Genomic DNA, 26,936 nt, shown 5'->3' with positions numbered 1-26,936 from the left:
CCTGGTGATTGAAGCAGAAGTCGCTGGAGCGGCCTCCGGTGGGGACATAACAAGGGCTTTTCAGCTTGGGTCTTGGGGAAGGGTGCTGAAGAAAATTGTTCTTTTTGAGAGTATTGCACAATGTGACACAACAGAACTTGGAAGAGATGCGGTCTGTAAGGTAGCAACTGAGAGGTGGAGAGGAGTGGAGCTATCGCCCAGAAAGCCCTTAATTAGCGCAGATGAATCTGGAGGTATAAACTAAGCTCGGTACTGACAATACCGACATGACACATCACTGTTCCATTAGGATGTAATGTAGCAGGTGTGGGGAGCTGGGCACAGCCATCAAAGAGGACAAAGATTTTGGTGAAAAAGGAAACCCCTTTAAATTTCAATGCTTGACCCTTTTGATTCCAGGGGAGATAAGCCGCTTTTATAGATGTTTGTTAACAGCTTAAGGCCGCTTTACACGCTGCGACATCGTTCAAGCGATCTCGTTGGGGTCACGGAATTTGTGACGCACATCCGGCTGCTTTAGCGATGTCTTTGTGTGTAACACCTATGAGCGATTTTGAATCGTCGCAAAAACGGTCAAAATTGCTCATCGGTGACATGCCCTCCTATTCTCGAATATCGCTGCTGCTCGGTGTACGAAGTAGTTCGTCGCTCCTGCAACAGCACACATCGATATGTGTGACACTGCAGGAACGAGGAACCTCATCTTACCTGCGGCCGCCCACAATGAGGAAGGAAGGAGGTGGGCGGGATGTTACGTCCCGCTCATCTCCGCCCCTCCGCTTTTATTGGGCGGCGGTTCGGTGTCGCTGCTGTGACATCGCTGTGACGCTGAACGAACTGCCCCCTTAGAAAGGAGGCGGTTCGCCGGTCACAGCGACGTCACTAGGCAGGTAAGTAGTGTGACGGGTCCGCACGATGTTGTGCGCCACGGGCAGCGATTTGCCCGTGTCGCACAACTGATGGGGGCGGGTGCGCACGCTAGCGATATCTGTCACGATATCGCAGCGTTTAAAGCGGCCTTCACTCAGGGAGATTGCTGTTGATCTTCAATTTTCTTATGTGTATTGCCAGCTGATTGTGCATGTTTTGGGTATTTGAACAGGTAATAATGATGCCACTTACTTGGCTCGTAGTAATCATAGATTTTCACAGGAACTGGGGATGTTTTTCCAACAATATATTCCCTGAATGCCTGCATCTGCACACAAGTCATACACTGACTTGGTATCTGAAGGAAAAATACATCAAAATTCTTTAAACGTTGAACAATGTATTTTTTTTACTGATACAGGAAAGCAGTGTCAACCACAGTTCATGCATGAAGTGTGGAGAAGCCTGCACATAATCCTGTCTTGTCTCTGGAAATGATGAGTTACAGATTATAGATATGGGGCACAGTTTCGAAAAAAGTTACTTTACTCACCTCATCAAAATAGAAAAGCACCTTTCTTCCTTCAACTTCATAGCGCTTGAGCCCTATCTGTTTATTTAAGAGAAGCTGAAAAATAAAAATGAGTGGGTAAACATGAAATATTGCTCAAATAAGGCCACATTATTATTACATTCTATTTGACTGTTGCTAAAAACAGAACAAATTGAACTATTGTACAAAAAATGGATGTATTACATAACTGATGCAAAAACATGCAAAAGGATCCCATTGCTTATTAAGGGGTTCATTTGGGTTACGCTATGTCAGTTTTAGAACAGATGAAAAAAATCTGCATGATTCTCTTTTTTCTGTCCTGAAAACGAACACATAATGGAGACCACATGAACGCCATAATCAATGGGGTTTCTCTGCTTCACTCAGCATTAGTTCTGCAATGGATCTGTTTGTTTTTTAACTTTTATACCATTTGTCTGTTCCTAAAATCAGAACAGACAAACAGAATGTCAAAATGCAAGTGTGGACATAGCTTCATTGTTTTCTAAGGTGTTAAGGGGGCTTTACACGCTACGATATCGTTAATGGTTTGTCGTCGGGGTCAAGTTGTTAGTGACGCACATCCGGCATCATTAACGATATCGCAGCGTGTGACACTGACCAGCGCCCTTAAGCGACCTCAAAAATGGTGAAAATCGTTCACCATGGAGAGGTCGTCCCAAACTCAAAAATCGGTAAGGGTTGTTTATCCAGGTGGTTCATCGCTCATGCGGCAGCACACATCGCTGTGTGTGACACCGCAGGAGCGAGGAACGTCTCCTTACCTGCCGCCGGCCACAATGCGGAAGGAAGGAGGTGGGCAGGATGTTACGTCCCGCTCAGCTCCGCCCCTCCGCTTTGATTGGCCGGCCGCTTGGTGACGTCGCTGTGATGCCGAACGTCCCTCCCCCTTGAAGGAGGGATTGTTCGGCAGTCACAGCGACGCCACCGACCAGGTAAGTATGTGTGACGCTGCCGTAGCGATAATGTTCGCTACGGCAGCGATCACAAACAATCGCATGCACGACGGGGGCGGGTACTTACACGCTCGCTATCGCTACAAATTGCTAGCGATATCGCTACCGTGTAAAGCCCCCTTGTGTATTGTAGATTTGCCCAAATATCTGAGGTGGTCTCCCCTGCCCAATGTGTTCATGGATGTAATTTGTAAGACTTTCTGTGTTTATCCCTTTTATGTTATACTGCTTTTGGTTTTAGTATTTCATCTTTTCTAAGTATTTAAGCATTATACTTTTTTTCATATATTAAATCTAAAATGTACCCACAACACTAAATAGGAAAGTAACCTGGTTGTGTTACCCTGTGTATGCCAGAGTGGAAGAACTGTATCTGTCAGGTGCTAGGAAAAGCTGGGAGGCCCGTATTCTTGTTTCCAGTGCCGATGTCTGAGTAACCTATCAAAACGGCGATTGGTGGCAGTGAAAAAATGTTGTGAATTGGCTGTATGGTGCGCTTCAAGGGGTTGTCCAGTATGGAATGACAAGTCTGTAGCCACTTTGAGTGACTGCAGACTTGTTAATTAGGGATGATCGAATACCACAAATATTCGGCTTCGCGAATATTCGACAAATAGATTGCCGCTATGCAAATATTCGATGTGCAATGTAAGTCTATGAGAAGCCCGAATAGTTGTTATTCGGGTTTCCCATAGACTTACATTGCGCATCGAATATTCGCGAATAGCGGGGACCTATATGGCGAATATTCGCAAAGCCGAATATTTGTGGGATTCGATCATCCCTATTGTTAATCCTTCCAGCACACACTGTGCACTGAGCGCATTTGCTGGTTTCTCAGCTAGGAATGGTGGTCACATGACCGCAATCAAGTAAAATTTGCATTCTCAGTCAGAACCTGACAAGTGGGCGCGGCCTTGAGGCTGTACCCACTAGACGGTCACGCCCACCAGACAGCTTCTTGCTGGGAATATGCATTTTGCATAATTGCGGTAACGTGACTGCTGTTCCCGGCTCAAAAACGGTACGCAGTGCACAGTGCATGTGTAAAGCGGGGAGGGATTGAAGGGCCAAAGAGGGGTATCGGTAGATTCAAATGGAGTATCTGTATCTTCAGTGGCCGACAACAATCCAGAAAAGTCACCACAGGAATGTGTTCACCAAGTGGTTTCGCACTGGCAACACCCAAGGATGTCTTCTGAATTTCAGTTCTCAGTCCAGCGCTAAATACCTGGTTTCACGATTGCGCCATACTATGGCTGGGGCTAAATGGTAACTTTGTCCGCCACAAGTCTTGTGGACATAGATTGCTAGCTGTTACTGCTATATCACAGCATAATAATTGAATGGGGGCACAGTGCAACCCAGAAGGTACTCCGTCTGCATCAAATAAGTCACAAAAATGCCAACTGGGTACAGTTCTTTGTGACTTGCCTATCACAGTTTGCAGTAACCTCAGGGTTGCATTCACTTGTATTGCACTGAAAAGTAGCAGTCAAAACTAGCAATCTTTAGCTGTGTTACCAGTGTCGCAGCCAAATTAGCCTTGTTACCCCAACCTAAGAGTTAAAGGGAACCTGGGCAGCATGTATTATTCCAGGCAGGTATGTTTGACTCTGAAACGCTGCAGCGTTTCAGAGACTGATATACTGAAGTAACCACTGGAGACCAAGCCGCGCTGTAGACAAGTTGGACAGGCACGTCCCCAGTGGCTTCTCCTCGTCCACTGTCTTGGATTGAAAGATCTCTGCCTACTTGTGTATTTAGGAAGAGACTGGTTAATCCAAGGCAGCGGGTGGGCAGAAGCCACTGGGGACCTTCCTGTCCAACTAGTCTACAGCGTAATTCAGTCTCCAACAGTTAATGAAAGTATGTTTTGCTCTAAAACGGTGCACTGTTTCAGAGTCAAACATTCCTGGCTGAAATCGTACAGCCATTGGATGGTACATTCTGTCCATGGCATATACCAGCTGGCAGGTTCCCTTAAAAGACTTTATATTGCTTGTGTCCAAATCGCCAATTCTGACCTTCCCTTCAGCATGGCGCAACAGAAATCTGAATTCATCTGACCAGGCAATGTTTTTTTACTGCTCAATGATCCAATTTTTTGCACACTTTTGATCAGTAGAGTTTTGCCTTTCTGTTTCTCTTAAAGGGAACCTGTCAGGTGCAATATGCACCCAGAACCACAAGCAGTTTGGGGGGCATATTTCTAATCCCTGCCTAACCGTCCCTGTATACACTAGCATAGATAAAGAAATCTTTAGAAAAAGTAATTTTAAAGATCATTTACCGTATGCTAATGAGCAAGGACCCTAGTCCCGAGTGTTAGTTCCCCGGCCAATCGGCCCCATTAGCATGTTAGTACACCCCTGTAGGCGTGCTATCATGCTAATGAATGTGCAACATCACAGGATAATCTCACTCACCTCTCCACCGCCATCGCCGCCCGACAATGGATTTCGGCTCAGAGCGCATGACCCCCGAGATTGGGTCATGCGCACTACTTCAGTTTGAAGCCGGTATGCGTACACCCGGCTTCATAGTGTGCAGATAGTAAACAGGGACGGTTAGCAGGGATTAGTAATATGCACCCAGAACTGCTCGTGGTTCTGGGTGCATATTGGACCTGACAGGTTGCCTTTAAGGCAGCAATATCATTCAAGCTGGTGTCCCATGCTTACGGAAAATGGTTCATATTCTAAATGTGCTGAATTTCTTCTAGAGAGTGATTCAAAATTTTCTTGGTGATAACAGTGATGATTAATATACATTTATGATTTTTGCAACATTCACCCTGCCGCCTTAATTTTCTAACAATGACTTATAGAAATACAACTCACCTATTCACACATTAGGACCAAGTATTGTATAATGTAAACTGATCAGTCTATTTGAACCATTTTCAACCAACAGATGACGGCAGCCAGCGATTGCCAGCCAACAATTTCTTAAGTTCATGAGCTGCCGCATAAAAAAAATGTGATGAATTCAGCTAACTACCCCCTAAGACTCCTAATGAGGCCAATAAACAAAAATTCCTCTCCCCGCTGGGACCCCCACATATTTCCTGGATATATCTTACCAAGAGGGCTCCGTCTAGGCTGTGGAATGCCCAGGACAGATTGTGGCATGCGGAGCTGGAGACATCAGGCTGTCCCCACTATGTTAACAAAATCATGCTTATTTAGCTGTAAGCTTGACTTGTAACATCTTTAGCGCTGGTCTAAATTAGTGATGCATGGATACAGAAAATTAGATCAGTTTGTTTTTACTTCTTTAGGAAATATTCATTGCTGAACTTTCAGCAGATCGGTTAACTGTATGACTTAAAACTCTGCTTCTAAGGAAAATCCAATAGATAAATAACCCTAAACTGAAAAGCCAGGACTGGACAAGTCAAAAATGCTGGAAAACATGGTTGGAGTAAGAAAACTTGACTATGGTCTATGTGGTCATTTCTTGACTAGAGAAACAGTTTGCAGTGACTCCTGCAGGGATATAAATTATATTTACACCATTGAGGGCATTTTATTTTACTTAAATGCATATAATTTGGGCTAAATATTTTTCCAAATGGATAGCAATAAAAAATATGCAGTGTTAGCCTTTCATAATGTCTGTTGGGTATACTGTATTGCTGACTGCAGAATAACTTAACTAAAAATCAGTGCATGACCTCCTTCTAAGGCCCCCTTCACACATTCATGTCTCCGGTACATGTGATGTCCGTTTTTACACATACCGGAAACATGGGCATAAGTAGACCCATTAAGATAATTGGGCCTTTACACACATGTGTGTTTTCACAAGGACCATGTGTCCGCGTGTTACACATGTAGACATATCCGTTTTTTTCTCCGGCAGCAAGGGTGTCACATGGACTGCACGGATGTGATGAAATCAGTGTGACACATACTGGAGAAAACTACATGTCTGTGAAATAAAATGAATTTCTACACTCACCTTCTCCAGCCCTGCTGTCTCTGCCGCTGCTGTCACTTACTTCCAACCCCCACTCATTATGCTCATCGCATATTCACTGCACCGAGGACCGGAAGCAGCAGCATTGGGGAGTCAGCAGGGTCGGAGACCACAGAGCGGAATACATCAGCATCACAGACAGCAGCGCCAGGGACAGGTGAGCAGAAAGTTCCTGTTCTCCGCGTGTTATCACGGATAGCACACGGAGAACACTCGTGCCAAAATCACAGCACACAGAGGGCCATACGGACCTTTTACACGTTTGTGCAAAACATGTGTGGTTTTCACAGACATGTGAGAGAGGCCTGAGAAAGAGCAAGTTTAGAAGTTTTATCTTTCTTCCACTGCACTCCTCTCAACTAATTTGTTACCATATGAAAGTTAACCCAAGCTTTGTGGTCATAAATAAGCTGAGAGGAGAACAAAAAAAAAGAAGATAAAAATATAAAAAACCTCAAGAACAATCTTACGGATGGATTTTCCATTAATTTGCTCTGCAGCCAGCAAAAGAGAAACAAAGGTTATACAAGGGAAACAGTGTAAAATATTTAATGATATTGAAATGCAAAAATGATTTTTAGCCAAAAATAAATACAGTTAAGAAAAATAATTACTTCCAAAGATGTCCATATCCAACTGTTCACCCAACACTGTCTTACCCAACTCCCCCATGCACATGAAAGCTTGGCGTGGCTTAGTATGCATGTTTCCAATGGGAAAAGTAGGGGAAGCCACTGGAAACACCTCTGATGACCGTTTATCTCCCAACAGAATAAAAGAATCAGGTGTTGTAAATGAATGTGCCAGATCCTTTTCTCCGCTGATGTTACCCAACGGCCGAGGTGTGAGACTGATTGCCAGTTTAGAAGGGGCGTTTGGATTACTTTTATCCAACATGCATAATGGTATCTTGACTATAGGCAGCAATATTTAAAATACGCTTAAAAAAACCTATGGAGTAAGCAAACAACATGGTGTTGCAAAATTTATGTGAAGTAGGTCCATTGAGATTTTTACATGTTACACCATTTTACGATTTTTTTGGTCTGTTATGCGGTGTACTCGTTAATGTGTAGAGTAACTGAATGCCTTTTGGTGTTGAACCAAGGATGGATGTTTATGTGTAACATAACTTACAATTAAGAATAATTGCTAACCCTTTATCGCATAGCAACCAGAAATACATTACAAAACAACTTCTGTCATGGTTTAAGAGCTTTTACATATAGATCTATAAATGTTACATGATCCCCCTTGTTATTGGATGAACTTTCATTTCAGAGTTGCATGTTCTTTTAATCCCCGAGCAATGTTTGGCTAATGCCAACTTCCTGGGGTTAGATCAAGCAATAATAGTTTACATCCAAATTAAACAAACTGCGTCCTTCTAGCTGGTCACATACAGGAGAATTCCAAGGCGAGTTGAATGCGACCCAATTAAATCCAGATGTGAAAAACCATGCAGACCTCTAGGAAGCTGTAAAAACAGCTCCCACCAGAGCAGATCACTCACTCTAGTTCTTCTAAAATGCATATTAAATGCCATATAACCAGCAGGGGACCCAAAACTTTTCTGACAAAGTGGCCTTGCTCCTCTAAAGATTGAGTTCTCTACCTTTGGACATGATTTAGTCAATTCCCCAAATGCCAGCATTTGAAAACATTTCTAGCAACTCAATATTCTGCTATCGTTAATGTATACTAGATCAGAATTAAAAACAAGCTGGGAAAAATGACATTAAAATCACATTTACTCATGCAAGAGAAGCAAAGACGTTTCTATGAAATACATGGCTTGTTCTCCTGAAATCTAATAGTGTGGCTCAGTGTGTATAATTCCCCCAGTGTTGGGGTGGGGTACTGATAAGCCAATTTTTATGGCCAGTGCATAAAGCTATAAGACTGAAGTCCCTCATACAAATGAGACTAACATCGGCAGAACCCGCCGATATGACGAGGTAAACCAAGATAGCCGCAAGTAGAACCATCATTCGTCTGACAGTTATCTACGATTAAAGGTACATTTACATTACAAGAATATCAGGAACTCTTGTTTCCTGATAATAATGCAGTGTGAACAGGTTGCCAATTACTCAATGAACAAGATACTAGTTCGTCTAGTGAAATAATCTTTTGGTTTACTTAAAAGATAATTATTTTTGGCAGCACATTGTCCTACGTAGACAGAAACTTCTCTGATAGGAACAATGGCAAGGTAACATGCTATTCAATGCCCATTGCCTAATGTCATACCTCCCAACTTTTAAAGAAGGAAAAGAGGGACAAAGTTTGCGGCGCGCGTAGCGCGCCGCGGCAAATTTTTAGGCCACGCCCCCTAACCACACCCATTTCACAGTCACGCCCATATCCACTCCCCATCCACACCCATTCAGCACAAACACGCGGGCAGCCGGCGGGCCTCCAGCACGGACACGCAGGCAGCCGGCGGGCCTCCAGCACGGACACGCAGGCAGCCGGCGGGCCTCCAGCACGGACACGCAGGCAGCCGGCGGGCCTCCAGCACGGACACGCAGGCAGCCGGCGGGCCTCCAGCACGGACACGCAGGCAGCCGGCGGGCCTCCAGCACGGACACGCAGGCAGCCGGCGGGCCTCCAGCACGGACACGCAGGCAGCCGGCGGGCCTCCAGCACGGACACGCAGGCAGCCGGCGGGCCTCCAGCACGGACACGCAGGCAGCCGGCGGGCCTCCAGCACGGACACGCAGGCAGCCACAGTGAGGCGGCCGGTTGCCCGCACAGTGAGGCGGCCGGTCGCCTTCACAGACAGGCGGCCGGCCGCCTTCACAGACAGGCGGCGGGCCGCCCGCACAGAGAGGCGGCCAGCCGCCCGCACAGAGAGGCGGCCGGCTGCCCGCACAATGAGGCGGCAGGCCGCCCGCACAGACAGGCGGCGGGGGGCGCCCGCACAGACAGGCGGCAGGGGGGCGCCCGCACAGACAGGCGGCAGGGGGGCGCCCGCACAGACAGGCGGCAGGGGGGCGCCCGCACAGACAGGCGGCAGGGGGGCGCCCGCACAGACAGGCGGCGGGGGGCGCCCGCACAGACAGGCGGCGGGTGGCGCCCGCACAGACAGGCGGCAGGGGGGCGCCCGCACAGACAGGTGGCGGGCCGACCGCACAGACAGGCGGCCGGCCGACCGCACAGACAGGCGGCCGGCCGACCGCACAGACAGGCGGCCGGCCGACCGCACAGACAGGCGGCCGGCCGACCGCACAGACAGGCTCCGGCCGGGGGTGAGGGGGGAGGGAGGGAAATCAGCGCTGGGGAGATTAGTTTACTGTACCAGCAGCAGCACAGGCAGCGCTCCTCTCTATGCCACGTCTACTAGGATGGTAGGAGGGAAAAGCAGGGAGGCGGAGAGAGAGTGGGTGGGCGGAGCCCGGGAGCCGGCCGTCCCGCCCGTGGCAACGGGACAAACAACGTAAAGCGTGAAAGTCCCGCTGTATCCGGGACGGTTGGGAGGTATGCAGCATGTTAGAATGTGTACATAAGATCCCGCTGGTGGTGGCCGCAGCTTATAGGCCCCAAATCTGGTGACAGGTTCCCTTTAAAGTGAACCTGTCAGGTGCAATATGCACTCAGAGCCAGGAGCAGTTCTGGGCACATATTGCTAATCCCTGCCTAACCGTCCCTGTATACACTAGCATAGATAAAGAGATCAAGAACAAATATTTTTAAAGATCTTATATCTTATGCTAATGAGCGCGGGGACTAGTCCGAAGGGCGTTACTTCACTTGGCTAGTCGGCTCGCATAGCATGTTAGCCTGTTATTACGCCCCTGTGTGAGTACTAATACGCTATGTGAGCCGACTAGCCAAGTGAAGTAACGCCCTTGGGACTAGTCCCCGCGCTAATTAGCATAAGATATAAGCTCTTTAAAAATACTTTTTCTATAGATGCCTTTATCTATGCTAGTGTATACAGGGACAGTTAGGCAGGGATTAGCAATATACACCCAGAACTGCTCCTGGCTCTGAGTGCAGATTGCACCTGATAGGTTCCCTTTAAAGGGAAACTGTCACCAGAAATTTAGCAAAAAAAATAAAAGATTCCCCTCTGCAGCTCCTGGGCTGCATTCTGGAAAGGTTCCTGTTGTTATTGTGCCCACTTTGAGACCTAAAAAAATACTTTATGAAGTCTTACCTTTTTGTATGCAAATCTGTTTTTATGGTCACGGGGGCGGGCTGCCTGGCGTCCGTTATTCCCCCTCCTGCCGCTGTACGCCGTCCCCCATTGCTCATTTCCATACATGAGGACGCCTTCCTCATGTAACTGTCCTCCTGAAGTTTTGTGCATGCCCAGTGCCACTCTCGCGGGACTGAGCACTGTGCAAAGTGTGAACGCTTTTGAGGTGATTGCGCAGGCGCGAGATTATGGGCGGCGCTGTGATTGTCATCAGCAGCGTCATCCAAGTACCCGCCCATAATCTCGTGCCCGCGCTTCTCACTCTGCCTCCACCGTTATGCGCAAGCACTGGCCATATGAACCACGTTACCTATTACCATGGGCGCGAGATTATGGGCGGCGCTGTGATTGTCATCAGCAGCGTCATCCAAGTACCTGCCCATAATCTCGTGCCCGCGCTTCTCACTCTGCCTCCACCGTTATGCGCAAGCACTGGCCATATGAACCACATTACCTATTACCATGGGCGCGAGATTATGGGCGGCGCTGTGATTGTCATCAGCAGCGTCATCCAAGTACCTGCCCATAATCTCGTGCCCGCGCTTCTCACTCTGCCTCCACCGTTATGCGCAAGCACTGTCCATATGAACCATGTTACCTATTACCGTGGGCGCGAGATTATGGGCGGCGCTGTGATTGTCATCAGCAAAGTCATCCAAGTACCCGCCCATAATCTCGTGCAAGCGGTAATAGGTAACATGGTTCATATGGCCAGCACTTGCGCATAACGGTGGAGTCAGAGGGAAAAGTGCGGGCACGAGATTATGGGCGGGTACTTGGTTAACGCTGTTGATGACAATCACAGCGCCGCCCATAATCTCGTGCCTGCGCAATCACCTGAAAAAGCGTTCACATGCGCAAATCTTCGGGAGGACAGTTACATGAGGAAGGCGTCCTTGTGTATGTAAATGAGCAATGGGGGACTGCGTAAAGCGGCAGGAGGGGGAATAACGGACGCCAGACAGCCCGCCCCCGTGACCATAAAAACACATTTGCATACAAAAAGGTAAGACTTCATAAAGTATTTTTGTAGGTCTCAAAGGGGGCACAATAACAACAGGAACCTTTCTAGAAGCAGCCCAGGAGCTGGAGAGGGGAATCTATTACTTTTATTGTGAAATTTCTGCTGACATGTTCCCTTTAACTGGTAGGGCAGCCAGGATAAAGCAGAGCTGAAGTTGTTGGGAAGCTAGGACCCAGCAGCTCTGCTCCACAGGCAGGAGACCACTGATCGGTAATAGAAGCCTGCAGATGCCACTCTGCATAGGTTATTACTGGCCAGTGCTATCTGCAGGAGAGAGAAGAGCTGATTGCACGGTCTCCTCAGCGTCCTGACTCCCCGCGTGTCTGCAGCAGTGAGAAGCCGCACACGGGGAGTCAGAGAACAGCTGCAGACAAACGCAGGCTCCAGGACTGGGGGGGTCGGCTCTGGGGGAGGGGGGATCGCTCTGCTGCAGGGGGGGGTCGCTCTGCTGCAGGGGGTGATTCATACCTCAGCAGCAGTCACAGGAGTAGGTGCGCGGTCGGCTCTGTAATGAATAGAAGGGAGAAACAGCGAGGCGGGGCTACAGTGGGTGGGTGGAGCCGGGATAAACAGCCTCACGGGCGGGACCCGGGATCAAAGGCTCAGAAGAGGGACTGTCCCGCTGTATCCGGGACGGTTGGGAGGTATGCCTAATGTCATCAGCGGTGACGCGCATACCAGTGTAACGGGGTGCCGGGGGTGCCTCGGGGGTTGTAGTCGTGGCCCCCTTTTCTGTCAGGCCAACCCCCGGCTCCGCCGTCACTACTGTGACAGGGGATTGTTCTGTGGGGCAGAGTGTGGTGGAAAAGAGCATACTTTCAGCCGCAGGAAGACTCTTCAGGCAGGGATCAGATAAACCAAATGACATCTTTATTGCACAGAGTTTCACAGACAGCTCAATGCACGGCTTTTGCAGCGCACAGTCACAATTCCTGTCCGGGGAAATCTTTCCTTGTCGTCTCCTCTAGTGGGGATGTGCCCGGCTACTCCACTTCACCTAGGCTCCCACTCCGGCTAACACAGACTGGACCCACACCAATTCTGCTTCACCCTTGAGGACACTTCTTCTCTTCTTCCCTTCTTTCTTTCTGCCCACTCAGCTCCATACTCTGCCCCTGGCTGTTCCTTCTCCCCCGTCCCGGAATCAACTGCCTCTCACACACACACACTTCTCCCTTTCCCCTAAGCTGCCAGCTCCTCCTCCCTCCTGCACAGTTTCTGTGAAGCCCCGCCGGTGCTGTGTCGGTGCATACCTTCAGGGACTCCACGTAGCTGGTGCTGGTCACAGGTAGGAAATCTTCGGTTTTTGATCGTGACGCCACTCTCAGTATTGCGGTCAGTGGGGACCGCCACTGCAGGTTAGGGGACGCCTGGGGCTGATGGTGTGTGCAGTTAGTTGGAATAGCCTCCTGAGAGTGAGGCAAGCCCCAGGGCCCGATGTAGGTTTGTAGTACCACAAGGCGCAGAATAACTCCACACAGGCAGAATTGTCTTTCAAGGGCTTTACTCACATTTGATGGCAGGGTGAGTAGCCCGGGCGTAGCTGAGATGAACCAGATGGGAACCAGGTATCCTTCAGGCTGACTTTATGAGGGTGACTACTGACTCGCCTTCCTTAGCCCTTGGTGGTTTGGGGTGACCCCGACTTTTAGTCCCTATGGGGGTCGCCCAGGGAAGATGCTGCAGCCTCTCTCCCCCTTTTGTTTGCCGTTTGCTTGTTCCCCGGACCAGGCCACTCCAGCTTCTTGCCTCCTGTGACCTATGGGCCCTCACTGCGGTTACGTGGCTGCGGCTTTTGTGGTGTTGTGGTGTGGGCTTTGAGAGCCCCACACCGGCAGGTTTAGCAGAAGAAAGCTGGATCTATCTTCGCTTCGGGATCTGCCGCCCGGTTGGGCCTGGTGCTCTCTAGCAGTCTCCTTACTTCCCACTCCGTACTTTCTCTCTAGCTGAAGCTGGCTTTCAGGCAGCACTCCTAGTTGACCGTTCTCCCCCGTCAGTAGCCACTGCGCGGGCGCTGTTAGACAGCAACAGCCCCACAGGTCTGCTCCTCACTGAGCCCTCTGGAGTTCTCTGCTCTAACTGACTCACTGCCCCTCCTCTCCTGTTCTTGCCTACGCCACCTAGCAACCAGCCCCTGAACACACCCCCAGCTGGGAATTGAAAGTTAACTCCTTCTGGCTACTCAAGGGTCCCCTCTGGTGATGTGGGAGGCCTGGTCACTATGCGCCTGTGTTCCACACCCCGGTCAGCCTTCTGGATTACCTGTATTGTACTGCCCCCAGCATGGGTGCAGTACTCAGTGGTGCCTGACCAGGTCAGGGGCGCCACATTCCCCCTTAGTTATCACCAGCACGTCCTCGGGCTGCAAGACAACATTTTAAAATGCATAAAACATTAAAACATGTAAAACATTTTTAAAAGCACCAGGTACCATACATCACCACCCTCCACCCACAAGTCCGTTAACCCACCCAAAACCCTTTCACGTTGGCCGCGGCTTCAGCCACTTCTGGCAGGATGTAGAGGCGGCTTTCATGGTCTGGTGGTCTTCAGGGTATACCTGGCCTGGTGGATCCGCGCCTTCAGCCTCTTCTGGCAGGATGCAGAGGCGGCCTCCACAGTTGGTGCTGACCAGGTACCCTCTTTGTGGTGGTGAGCCAAGGCCCCATAAACAGGCGTGCTCTCTGGTTGCAGGTGAGCCAAGGCCCTATATACGGACGGGCTCCTCCTGGTTGCAGACGAGCCAAGCCCCTAAACAGGCTGACTCTGGTGGCGGTGGTGCCCTCTGGTGTAACTATTTACACTGCGAGAGTTTGTGGCTATAGCCAGTTCATAGCCTTAAGGTTTATGGTTTTCTCACAATAGTTTTTGTGGGCACATTACTTGAACTTGAGAACGTTGCAAACCAAACTTTTTCAAAAACTTTAACTTTCTAACCGCTGACTTCTTACTTTCCTTTACTCCTCCATACCAGGGCTTTGGCCTGTTGGGCTGCGGCACCTGCTGCTTTCTTGCTCTTTTTCCTCATCTGTAGTTGTCTCTTCAGTAGGTTCTTTGTCTTTTCTTTCCTTATGGCTGTCTTTCCTTTCTTGATCTTCATCTGTGTCTTTATCTCTGTCTTTTCTTTCTTGTAGCATGGGGTGGCTGTAAGGTTTGCTGGAGCATAGTGCTACGTCAAGCGCGTACAGTCCTCTTTCGCCTTCATGCATAGTGAATTGTACTGAATCCCCCATCTTTAGGTTTCTGCCAGGGTGTCCTCTAGGCAGATGAGCGCTCACATCTCTTCTGTTGACAAATATCCCTTCTTTGATACCAGGGGCTACAATAAAGCCGTATCCGCTTTTCAAGTTGAAATCCTCCACTACTCCTCTGCAAAGGGGTCCTCTGACCTGGGCTCTGGACCTTCTCAGTAACCTTTTCTCCTGTAGGTCTCTGGCTGCAACTTCTCTCTGCTCTGGAGACTGTGGTGCAGGGGACAGCGTTGTTCTATTGCGACGCCTTGTCTTGCGGCCTGAACTCTGCGTGGTACAGCTTGCAAACTCCCAGGTGAGACTTTTAGGCAGATCTTCGTCAGCGGACGGTGTCAGGTCTTCCTCATCCCAACGGGAATAGGGCAACATCTCTGGCTCTGAGTATAGATCCACTGCTGGTGGCTCCGGAGTCAGCTCCTCAGCTTCCTGGCCTCCTATCCCCCTTAGTTCTTCGCTGCACTCTGGTTTGGCAGTGCTGGGGATGGGCTTTCTTCAGCTGGTCTGGGCGGTGGACTCTCTGGCGCGGCTGCAGGGGTTGCCTGAATCTCCTTGGGGGTATGCGGAGGGAGCAGATACCGATCCACCATCTCTTGTGGGAACTGGGCCTCTAGGTCAGCCTTCAGCTTCCAGTATTCGGGGTCCTCTCCTATCAGGGTCTTCCTAGCAGGGACCTCTCTGGACTGGGGAGCGGTGTCTGCTCTGGCCTTGCAGGCCGGGGTAAACGATGAGGTAATCTCTTCTTGGCGGGCCGCGCCTGGCATGGCGGCGGCCTGGTCTTGGCGGGCCGCGCCCTGGCTGGCGGCGGCCTGGTCTTGGCGGGCCGGGCCTGGCATGGCGGCGGCCTGGATCTGTGTTGCTGTTGCAGGGGGCTCTGTGCAGGCTGGGCTGGGCGTCGCTGCAGGGACCGGGTCCTGGTTAGCCGAGCAGGGCATCGCTGCGGCGGCCGGGGCTTGGCGGGCCGAGCAGGGCATCGCTGCGGCGGCCGGGTCTTGGCGGGCCGCGCCTGGCGTGGCTGCGGCCTGGTTCAGCACCTCACTTGCGGCGCGGACGAGCGTTGCTGCGGCGGTGGGGTCTCGGCGGGCCGGGCCTAGCAGGGCGGCGGCCTGGGTCAGCGTTACGCCTGCGACGCGGATGAGGGTCGCGGTGGCAGCCGGTTCTTTGCGGGCCGGACTGGGCGTTGCTGCAGGGACCGGGTCTTGGTGGGCCGAGCAGGGCATCGCTGCGGCCGCTGGGGCTTGGAAGGCCGCACCTGGCGTGGCTGCGGCCTGCTTCAGCGTCGCCGCACCGGACGCCTCTTCGGGGACCGCGGGCGTGGCAGCAGGGGTCGGGGCACTTGCGCTGGCCGGGGCATCACTCGACTCACCCACCGGTGGCAGCATCGGGGTCTGCGTCATCGCCGTCCTGTCTGGCACTCGGCGCGCGGCTCTCCTTTCATAGGCCCGAACCGCGGCAGCCATCTCCAGCAGTTCCATTCGTTCTTCTCTAATCTGCTCCACGACCCGGTTCTCCAGTCGGTCGCAGAACTGGGCCAGCTCCCGATACCACCAGGCAGCGGAGCCCGGTTCTGGATTTCTGCGGTCAGACGCCATTTCTTCTGCGCCCTCTTCTGCACGACTCTCCAGCTGTGGACTCGCCGTTGCCTCTGATAGCAAGCTGTTCAGTTTCTGCTCTGCCTCTTTCAGCAGCTCCTCTCCCAGCAGCAGGCTTGTGGCTCCCTTTCCTTCCCGCCGTCTCCGGACGCTTCCGCTCTCATGGCTGGCAAGGTCAGAACTCTGCAGGGGATCTCTGGGTAGCCACACCTCTTCGTGGGCGGTAACTTCTTCCAGCGCGGGCTGCTGTTGTTTTTCAGCGCGCTTTTCATGGTGGCAATATGGCGGCGCTTCCAATTTTTCAAGCGGACCGCCTAGGCACATGGTCACCTGTCTGAACAGGTCTAGTCCTTATCCTGTTCGTGACGCCAGATGTGAAGCCCCGCCGGTGCTGTGTCGGTGCATACCTTCAGGGACTCCACGTAGCTGGTGCTGGTCACAGGTAGGAAATCTTCGGTTTTTGATCGTGACGCCACTCTCAGTATTGCGGTCAGTGGGGACCGCCACTGCAGGTTAGGGGATGCCTGGGGCTGATGGTGTGTGCAGTTAGTTGGAATAGCCTCCTGAGAGTGAGGCAAGCCCCAGGGCCCGATGTAGGTTTGTAGTACCACAAGGCGCAGAATAACTCCACACAGGCAGAATTGTCTTTCAAGGGCTTTACTCACATTTGATGGCAGGGTGAGTAGCCCGGGCGTAGCTGAGATGAACCAGATGGGAACCAGGTATCCTTCAGGCTGACTTTATGAGGGTGACTACTGACTCGCCTTCCTTAGCCCTTGGTGGTTTGGGGTGACCCCGACTTTTAGTCCCTATGGGGGTCGCCCAGGGAAGATGCTGCAGCCTCTCTCCCCCTTTTGTTTGCAGTTTGCTTGTTCCCCGGACCAGGCCACTCCAGCTTCTTGCCTCCTGTGACCTATGGGCCCTCACTGCGGTTACGTGGCTGCGGCTTTTGTGGTGTTGTGGTGTGGGCTTTGAGAGCCCCACACCGGCAGGTTTAGCAGAAGAAAGCTGGATCTATCTTCGCTTCGGGATCTGCCGCCCGGTTGGGCCTGGTGCTCTCTAGCAGTCTCCTTACTTCCCACTCCGTGCTTTCTCTCTAGCTGAAGCTGGCTTTCAGGCAGCACTCCTAGTTGACCGTTCTCCCCCGTCAGTAGCCACTGCGCGGGCGCTGTTAGACAGCAACAGCCCCACAGGTCTGCTCCTCACTGAGCCCTCTGGAGTTCTCTGCTCTAACTGACTCACTGCCCCTCCTCTCCTGTTCTTGCCTACGCCACCTAGCAACCAGCCCCTGAACACACCCCCAGCTGGGAATTGAAAGTTAACTCCTTCTGGCTACTCAAGGGTCCCCTCTGGTGATGTGGGAGGCCTGGTCACTATGCGCCTGTGTTCCACACCCCGGTCAGCCTTCTGGATTACCTGTATTGTACTGCCCCCAGCATGGGTGCAGTACTCAGTGGTGCCTGACCAGGTCAGGGGCGCCACATTTCTATGGGAACAGCCGTCCCACTCGGCCACTAGGGGAAACCCAGCTATACAGTGCAATTACAATAAAACATCAACATAAAACATCAACAGCTTTGTCTACCCCAGCAGGGGTATCTTCAGGGGAAACACTGCACCTCTTTGTAAGGGGTCTGCCCACCCCTTACACACACTACGATATCGCCTGCAACGCTGGATGTGCGTCACTTTCAATTTGACCCCACCGATATCGCACCTGCTATGTCGTAGTGTGCAAAGTGCCCCTTACTGTTTCTACTGAAAATGATGGCCCCCACCAATATGCATCCACTGATTGTCCTGAGTGATTATTTTTGTACCCTCTGTTGGATGTTTTGATATGTGTGGGATCTGCTGAAGGGCAACAAATCAACTATTTGTGAGTTAAAGAGAATCTCTCACCAGGTTTTCGCTACTTCTTAGGAGAGCAGCATAATGTAGAGACAGAGACCTTGATTCCGACAATTTATCACTTTAATGCTTCCTGATGATTTTATTAAAAACTTTTATCTACTGCAGATATACCTGTTCTCAGAATGCTGAGCTCTGTATAACCCCATCCACACCACTGACTGACAAATTTCTCTGTACGCTGTGCATAAGTAGAAAGCTGCCAATAAGTAAAGGGTTTGTGATTGGACTATATAGCTGCAGGCCAAGTAGTCCTCTGATAAAACAGTGATTATTATTATTATTATTTTTATTACATTAGGAAACTACAAGAAGCAATCTAGTAAGTCATACTTCTCTGGTATCTTGGTCTCTGTCTACATTATGCTGTTCTCAGATTAGTTGGCAATAACCTGGTTACAGATTACTTTTACAGAGAATCCATAAGCCGGTTTTTACTATTTAATCTGAGAGCAGCATGATGATTCCAGTGACGTGTAACTTACTGGGCTACTTGCTTCAATAAAATCAGTGTTCTATCAACAGGAGATTATCACTAGAGGACTAGTTGTCCTCTTGCTTTCTGTAAGCCCACAACTAAGGGTACCTTCACACTTTAGCGATGCAGCAGCGATCCGACCAGCGATCTGACCTAGTCAGGATCACTGCTGTATCGCTACATGGTCGCTGGTGAGCTGTCAAACAGGCAGATCTCACCAGCGACCAGTGACCAGCCCCCAGCCAGCAGCGACGTGCAAGCGACGGTACGGTGGCTCAGTGGTTAGCACTGCAGTCTTGCAGCGCTGGGGTCCTGGGTTCAAATCCCACCAAGGACACTATCTGCAAGGAGTTTGTATGTTCTCCCCGTGTTTGCGTGGGTTTCCTCCGGGTTCTCCGGTTTCCTCCCACACTCCAAAGACATACAGATAGGGACTCTAGATTGTGAGCCCCAATGGGGACAGTGTTGCCAATGTATGTAAAGCGCTGTGGAATTAATAGCGCTATATAAATGAATAAATTATTATTATTATTATTATAAACCAGACGACATCTTTATTGCACAGAGTTTCACAGACAGCTCAATGCACGGATTTTGTAGCGCACGGTCACAATTCCTGTCCGGGGAAATCTTTCCTTGTCGTCTCCTCTAGTGGGGATGTGCCCGGCTACTCCACTTCACCTAGGCTCCCACTCCGGCTAACACAGACTGGACCCACACCAATTCTGCTTCACCCTTGAGGACACTTCTTCTCTTCTTCCCTTCTTTCTTTCTTTCTTTCTGCCCACTCAGCTCCACACTCTGCCCCTGGCTGTTCCTTCTCCCCCGTCCCGGAATCAACTGCCTTTCCACACACACACTCTCTCTTCCCCCTAAGCTGCCGGCTCCTCCTCCCTCCTGCACAGTTTCTATGGGGACAGCCATCCCACCCGGGCTCTAGGGGAAACCCACTAAAACAGTGCAATTGCAATAAAACATCAACATAAAACATCAACAGCTTTGTTTACCCCAGCGGGGGTATCTTCAGGGGGAAACACTGCACCTCTTTGTAAGGGGTCTGCCCAACCCTTACACCAGTGTCTCTTGTCACTGCATGAGACGCCGGGCAGTGTGTATGATCTTAAGTCCCAGCACTTCCAATCATGCGCACTAGACCTCTCTGAAGCTGGGATGCGTACACCCTGCTTCATAGTACGCATGACCGGCAGTGCAGGCCATTGTCATCATGCGCACTGACCCTAAGCCCGGCATCTGATGCGGTAACAACAGACATAGGTACGTGCGTTGGGCAATGGGCATTAAATAGCATTCACACAGCAAGCCCCTGTGTGAATGCTAACATGGTAAGAGGGCAGAATGAGTGCAGGAACTAACATCATTGTGACTGGTCCCTTGCCTCATTAGCATAAGATAAAAGATCTTTAGAAATACTTTTTCTAATGATCTCTTTATCTATACTAGTGTATACAGTGACGGTTAGGCAGGGATTAGAGCAATATGCACCTAGAACTGCTTGTGATTCTTGGTGCATATTGCACCTGACAGGTTCCCTTTAAACTATGGAAGCTTCTAAACTACATTACCTGTTCCAGACTTTCAATGTCAGCTCGGAATCCTGAAAGCAGATACAGTTCCAGAACAGCCATATTAGAAGCACCAGAATGGAGCCATCTGCATAAAAGAGAATAATCAGAAAAATTGAATTGAAACACAAAATAAAGCAATTGAGCTTTATTAACACAAAAACCTTTAGGCTATGTGCGCACGTGTGCGCTCTGCACTGCACCTAAAAGGTGTGCTTCAGAGCGCAGCTGAAAAGCTCTGTTCTGAAGCGCATGGTGCCGGCGAGAACGTGCGCTCTGCCTGCAGCTCCTGCCATAGACAGAGCAGGGGCTGCCGGCAAAGCGCACGGAAGAAGTGACATGTCACTTCTTAGAACGCAGCGATTTGGGCAGCAGCCGAATCGCTGTGTTCTAATATGCCACGTGCGTACGGCCCCTGCACAATCTCCATAGATTATGCAGGGGACGCAGGACGCATGCAGTTACGCTGCGCTACAAAGCGCAGCGTAACTGCATGAATTACGCACACGTGCGCACATAGCCTCAAGCTACTTGGGGGACCATTGGCAGTGCAGGTCTTAGACTAATATCTGCAATTGTATATACTGCTGTGGCTATCATTAAGAAAAGGTGTGTGGAAACCATACATTTCACCCTTAACACAAGAAATGGTCAAAACTTGCACCTATATCTGCAGCAACTGCAGGTATATTTTAAGAAATATCATGCACTTTGCTGCCATTGTAAAATGCAGCTTATTTTCTGCAAGTGGGTAAGCAGCAAAAAAATCTGCAGTGTTTTCTTACTGTGAGAAGGGTACCGTCACACTTTAGCGACGCAGCAGTGATCCCACCAGCGATCTGACCTGGTCAGGATCGCTGCTGCATCGCTACATGGTCGCTGGTGAGCTGTCAAACAGGCAGATCTCACCAGCGACCAGTGACCAGCCCCCAGCCAGCAGCGACGTGGAAGCGACGCTGCGCTTGCACGGAGCCGGCGTCTGGAAGCTGCGGACACTGGTAACTAAGGTAAACATTGGGTATGGTTACCCGATGTTTACCTTAGTTACCAGCGCACACCGCTTAGCTTAGCGTGGGCAGGGAGCAGGAACCGGCACTGGCAGGGTGAGAGCGGAGGAGGCTGGTAACGAAGGTAAATATCGGGTAACCACCTTGGTTACCCGATGTTTACCTTGGTTACAGCTTACCGCAGGCTGTCAGACGCCGGCTCCTGCTCCCTGCACATTCAGGATTGTTGCTCTCTCGCTGTCACACACAGCGATGTGTGCTTATCAGCGGGAGAGCAACAATAAAAAAACGAACCAGGGCTGTTTGTAACGAGCAGCGATCTCACAGCAGGGGCCAGATCGCTGCTCATTGTCACACACAGCGAGATCACTAATGAGGTCACTGCTGCGTCACAAAAACCGTGACTCAGCAGCGATCTCAGTAGCGATCTCGCTGTGTGTGAAGTACCACTAAAGGTAACTGTCATAACAATAAATCATAGATCTTTATCTTAGTTTGAAGGTTTCTCATATAGAGAGGACGGAGCATTGCCCCCCCCTCCCCCCCCGGGGCATTTGCGGAGGCCTGCATGACCCCTGATTGGTGGGGAGGTCAGGGTGTCATGGGTGGGGGAGGGGGAGCGAGCCCGTTTTGAAAGGATTGGAGGGGAAAAGGGGAGGAGCGGCACTTTCCCGCTCCCCTGGCTGAAGGACGAGTCGCAGCCACATTACCTGCGGCAATGGAGTCTGTAGAAAACATCCTGGAGCGGCTGCGAGCGGCGGCTGGCGACCATCCTCCAGGCTGGCTGCAGGTGTCTGTGCAGGGACTCATCGGAGGGAGTCGGGAGGCGGTGGGGGCTCCCCCCCCACGTGAGCGGCGCCTCCGGAGATCCAGACCGCCGGAGCGGTTATCACCTGAGGTGACTCCCCGGGCCCAGCGACGCATTAGAAGCCCCTCCGGGGACCCTCCAGGCCGGGCGCCATGTGCAAAAAAGTCCAGCAGGCCCCGGTCTGGGAGGAATTCAAGAGTGCGGCCGGGTCCAGCGGTGGAGAGCGGGCCTTCCCTGGAGTTGGGGGCGGGACCTGCTCCCACTATGTCAACGGTGGCTGTCGGAGCTGCGGCGGGGCGCTCTGGTGATGTGCCGGCCGAGCGCCCTGAGCCCTGTCTGCGGTGGAGGTCGGATGAGGGGGCGGGCCCTAGCGGAGGGGGCGGATCGCGACGGCTGGAATCTGTAGTGCACCGGGCCTGGCGTGCAGGGCCCTCATCAGCAGAGGCCCCGAATGCCGGGGGGGGCCCGTGGAGTGGGATGTGGGAGCTGCGTCGGCAGGATCCAGAGGCCCTCAGACAGCCCCCTCTGGCAGCCGGCTGGGGGGGCGGACAGCAGCCGCAGGATCAGCTCCTGGAGGGATCTTCCGGCCCTGCAGCAGCAGGGGCCAACGGCGGCGGAGCGGAGGCGCGGAGCCAGGAGTCTACTGAGCAGCCGGAGGGACGACAGGAGTCTGGTAGTCCGGCTGACGGGGCCGCTACCCTCGTGCAGCCCGGTGAGTATGGTTCTATGTCTCGTTTGTCTGCCCAGTATTGTCAGGTACGGAACGCAAGGGGGGATGTAGGTCACCCAGGGTTTAGGCAGGGGTTACCCACGGGGGGTGGAGGAGATGTGTCAGGTGGGGGGGAGGTGGTAGAGCTTATAGGTTGTGTGCGTACGTTGCTGGAGCGGATTGGGGGGGCACGGGAACACGCAGGGCCAGTGGGGGCTTGGATTAATCCGCCTCCCTTGGGCATTAGTGAAACGCCGGTGGCGGGTATTGCTTCCCCGGTGTCGGTGTCGGTTCAGACGGAAAAGAATAAGGAGGACAGGCTTCATTTGGATGATCGGGCGCGGGGCGAGGTTTTCGTCTGTTTTGAGGGTCCCTTGGGTTCCCATCTTAAGACAGAGGTGAAGGAGAAGATATGGAAGGATGAATACGTAGAGATCTTCTCCCTGCTGCCGTTGGCAAAATTTAATTTAGACAAAGGTAAAAAGGACGAGAGCAAGAAAGAGGAGGAGAAGAAGCGGCGATGGCGCTTGATCCCTCAGACGTTCACTAATTGGTTGCAGGCTTTTGCTATTTTGGCGAGTGTGATAGGCGAGAAGGCGCCGGAGAACTGTTCACATTTGTTTTGCTATATGGACTCTATTGGTGAGGCGTACAGGGTGTATGGGGGACAGACATGGCTTAGGTATGATGAACAGTTTCGTCAGCGGAAGGCCGTTCGACCTTCTATTAGATGGGACCAAAAGGACATCGGGTTGTGGTTACGGGTTATGGCGCCGTCGAGATATGGCCAGCCCTTTCAGGGCGGGGCCGGGTCTGCCGGCCAGTCCGGAACGCAGGGTGCCGGTACTCAGCCAGGTCAGGGGGGTTCGCAAAAGCCCGGCGTGTGTTGGCAATTCAATGAGGGGCAATGCAAGTTCGGGGCCACCTGCCGTTTTAAGCACCTCTGTACCCATTGTAATGGGACCTCACATGGAGCGGCAAAGTGCTTTAAGAAAGGCAAATCCAAGCCCGGCACCACTCATACCCAAGGGTCTGACGCCGGTGAGCTTAGCCGCGATGCTTCCGTACCTAAATAGGTACCCAGATAGGGAGGAAGCTGAAGTTTTGCGGTTGGGATTTGGGGAGGGTTTCAGAATTCCGGCTCCCACTTTTACTGTGCCGGCGGCGACAAAGAACCTTTTGTCAGCTTATCAGCATTCGGGGGTTGTGGCCGAGAAATTAGGCAAGGAAGTGGCTTTGGGGAGGATGGCGGGGCCGTTCCAGGCCCCTCCTTTTCCTGATCTAGTGGTCTCGCCGTTGGGGGTGGTGCCAAAAAAGGAGCCGGGAAAATTCCGGCTGATTCACCATTTGTCTTACCCAAGAGGTAGGTCGGTAAATGACGGGATACCGGCTGAACTGTGTTCGGTGGTTTATACGTCATTTGATGAAGCCACAAGTTGGGTAAAAAAATGCGGAAGGGGAGCACTTATGGCTAAGACGGATATTGAGTCAGCTTTTCGGCTGTTGCCAGTGCATGCTGATTGTGTCCGGTTGTTGGGTTGCTTTTGGGAGGGAGCGTATTTTGTAGATCGCTGTTTGCCCATGGGGTGCTCAATCTCCTGCGCATTTTTCGAAACGTTTAGTTGTTTTTTGGAGTGGGTTGTTCGGGACGTTTCAGGCTTGTCAGCATTGGTGCATTACCTCGATGATTTTTTGTGTGTAGGTCCTGCCGAGTCGGCTCAGTGTGCCGGGATTTTGGCAACTATGGAGTGGGTTGCGGATCGATTTGGGGTCCCCCTGGCGCCTGAGAAAACGGTGGGACCAACTACTAGTTTAAGTTTTCTGGGCATTGTAATCGATTCAGTGGCCTGGGAAGTCCGGCTTCCTGAGGACAAGGTTGCGGCCATGAGGGACGAGGTGGCAAGGGCACGGCGGGTGAAGAAACTGCAATTAAGGGAAGTGCAGTCCCTACTGGGAAAGCTTAACTTTGCTTGTAGGGTGATGCCAATGGGCCGGATTTTTTCGCGACAACTGGCCAGGGCGACGGCGGGGGTGCTTGCTCCGCACCATTACGTTCGGTTATCAGCAGACCACAAAGCGGACTTAGCAGTGTGGGGACAGTTTTTGGAACACTACAACGGTCGTTCCTTGATAATGGAGGATGCAGTGGACAATTTTAACTTGGAGTTGTTTACGGATGCGGCGGGCAGTTCAGGTTTCGGAGCTTTTTTCAAGGGTCAGTGGTGTGTGGGTCGGTGGCCGGACAACTGGGCGGCTGAAGGCCTGACAAAGAATGTGGCGCTGTTGGAAATTTTTCCAATAATGGTGGCACTTCATCTTTGGAGAAGCCAGTTGGCAAACAAAAAGATTCGTTTTAACTGTGACAACATGGGGGTGGTGATGGCGATTAATCAGTTTTCGGCGTCCTCTCCTCCGGTCGTTCGGGTGTTACGAGAATTGGTGTTGGTTTGTTTGCAAATTAACGCATGTATTACGGCGACTCATGTGCCAGGTGTTCAGAATCTAATAGCTGATTCCCTCTCTCGTTTTCAGTGGGATCGGTTCCGGGTTTGCGCACCAGAGGCAGAGTCCAGCGGGTTGGAGTGCCCAGCACACCTTTGGACCGTGGTCTTCGGGCAGCGGGACCACTAATTCGGGCGTCCTTGTCGGGTAACACGTGGACAGCATATCAGGCAGCATGGGGGCTGTGGGAGCAATGGTTGCAGGGTGGGGATTTTTCTGAAGAGGATCAGTTGGGTATATTGCTGGAAAAGTTGGGGGAAGCGGCAGTAGCAGGATGGTCGGTTGCGAAGGCAAATCGTTTCATGGCAGGGTTAGCATTTGGTTTTCGGTTACGAGGGTTACGAAATTTAACTAAGTGTTTTTTGGTTGTCCAGGCGTTGAAGGGTTTTCGAAGGGGACGAAAGATATTGGATGGTAGACGACCTGTGTCATTCGGATTATTGGAACGGCTGGGTGGGGTGTTGGGGGAGGTATGTACATCTCCGTTTGAGGAACATTTGTTTAGGTTAGCGTTTTCCTTGGCATTTTTTGGAGCCCTGCGGGTTGGGGAATTGGTATCTCCCAGTAAGGTGTCCCCCGGGGGTTTGAGTCGTGGTGACATTATGGCGGTGGACAGGGGAATTGAATTTTGGATAAGGAAATCTAAAACTGACCAACGGGGGGTAGGGAAGCGAGTGTGTTTGGGAGCGGTTAGGGGATCGGATATGTGCCCGTTGAGGTGTTTCAAGAATTTTGAACAGATTCGTAAAAAGGTGGATGGCCCGCTGTTATGTCATGACGACGGGTCTTTCCTATCACGATATCAGTTTGTGAGCGTTTTCAGGGCGTGTTTGAAGTCGTTGGGGTTAGATCCTAAGTCTTTCGGATCGCACTCTTTTCGCATAGGGGCGGCAACAGAAGCATCCGGGCGCGGTTTGTCTGAAGACGCGGTTAAACAGATTGGTAGGTGGAAGTCGGGGCGTTTTAAGTTATACGTCCGCCCCCAGGCGGTGGTCGGAAACTGAGTGGGGACTCTTACGGTGAATGGGGGGGGGGGGGGGGGGCGGCCGGGGTGTGGGTGTTTCGTTTGAGGGTATCAGGCACTAACATGTTGGTTTGTTTGTGCTTTTGTATTGCAGAAACACCCCTTCCCTCCCCCCCGCTGGTCTGGATCTTGGGCCATTCCTACGTATATTGGGGAGCCCGGCGAGCGGATGCGAGAAGGAACGGGAGACAGTTAGGCTTCGCCAGGGACGTGGCTCTTGTACGATGGCTTGGGGTTCGGGGGTTAGGGTGGAGCAGGGTGTTACAAGAGGTGCATAAATATGCCCGATTAGACAGGCCTCCTGACGTGTTGGTCTTACACGTTGGGGGGAACGATCTGGGGGAAAGGCCTTTCAGAATCCTAATAAAAGACATCAAGCACGACTTGTTGCGGCTCTGGGTGTCTTTTCCAGGGATTACGGTAGTTTGGTCAGAGATGGTGGCGAGAAGGAGTTGG

The 26,936-nt window shown here is 51.5% G+C and overlaps 1 protein-coding gene across 1 annotated transcript in view; it reads right to left on the bottom strand.

The window, feature by feature from the left end:
- Positions 1-26,936, bottom strand: part of CPAMD8 (C3 and PZP like alpha-2-macroglobulin domain containing 8) — a 299,461-nt gene that overhangs the window by 26,780 nt on the left and 245,745 nt on the right. The window contains exons 36-38 of the mRNA XM_075314975.1: positions 20,431-20,518; positions 1,424-1,498; positions 1,123-1,228 (exon numbers count right to left, since the gene is read on the bottom strand). Coding sequence (XP_075171090.1) covers positions 1,123-1,228; positions 1,424-1,498; positions 20,431-20,518 — 269 coding nt within the window. The remainder of the gene's footprint in view (positions 1-1,122; positions 1,229-1,423; positions 1,499-20,430; positions 20,519-26,936) is intronic.

The sequence above is a fragment of the Anomaloglossus baeobatrachus genome, chromosome 1 (genome assembly GCF_048569485.1).
Source record: "Anomaloglossus baeobatrachus isolate aAnoBae1 chromosome 1, aAnoBae1.hap1, whole genome shotgun sequence".
NCBI classification, from domain to species: domain Eukaryota; kingdom Metazoa; phylum Chordata; class Amphibia; order Anura; family Aromobatidae; genus Anomaloglossus; species Anomaloglossus baeobatrachus.
This window is presented reverse-complemented; position numbering and strand designations above follow the sequence as displayed.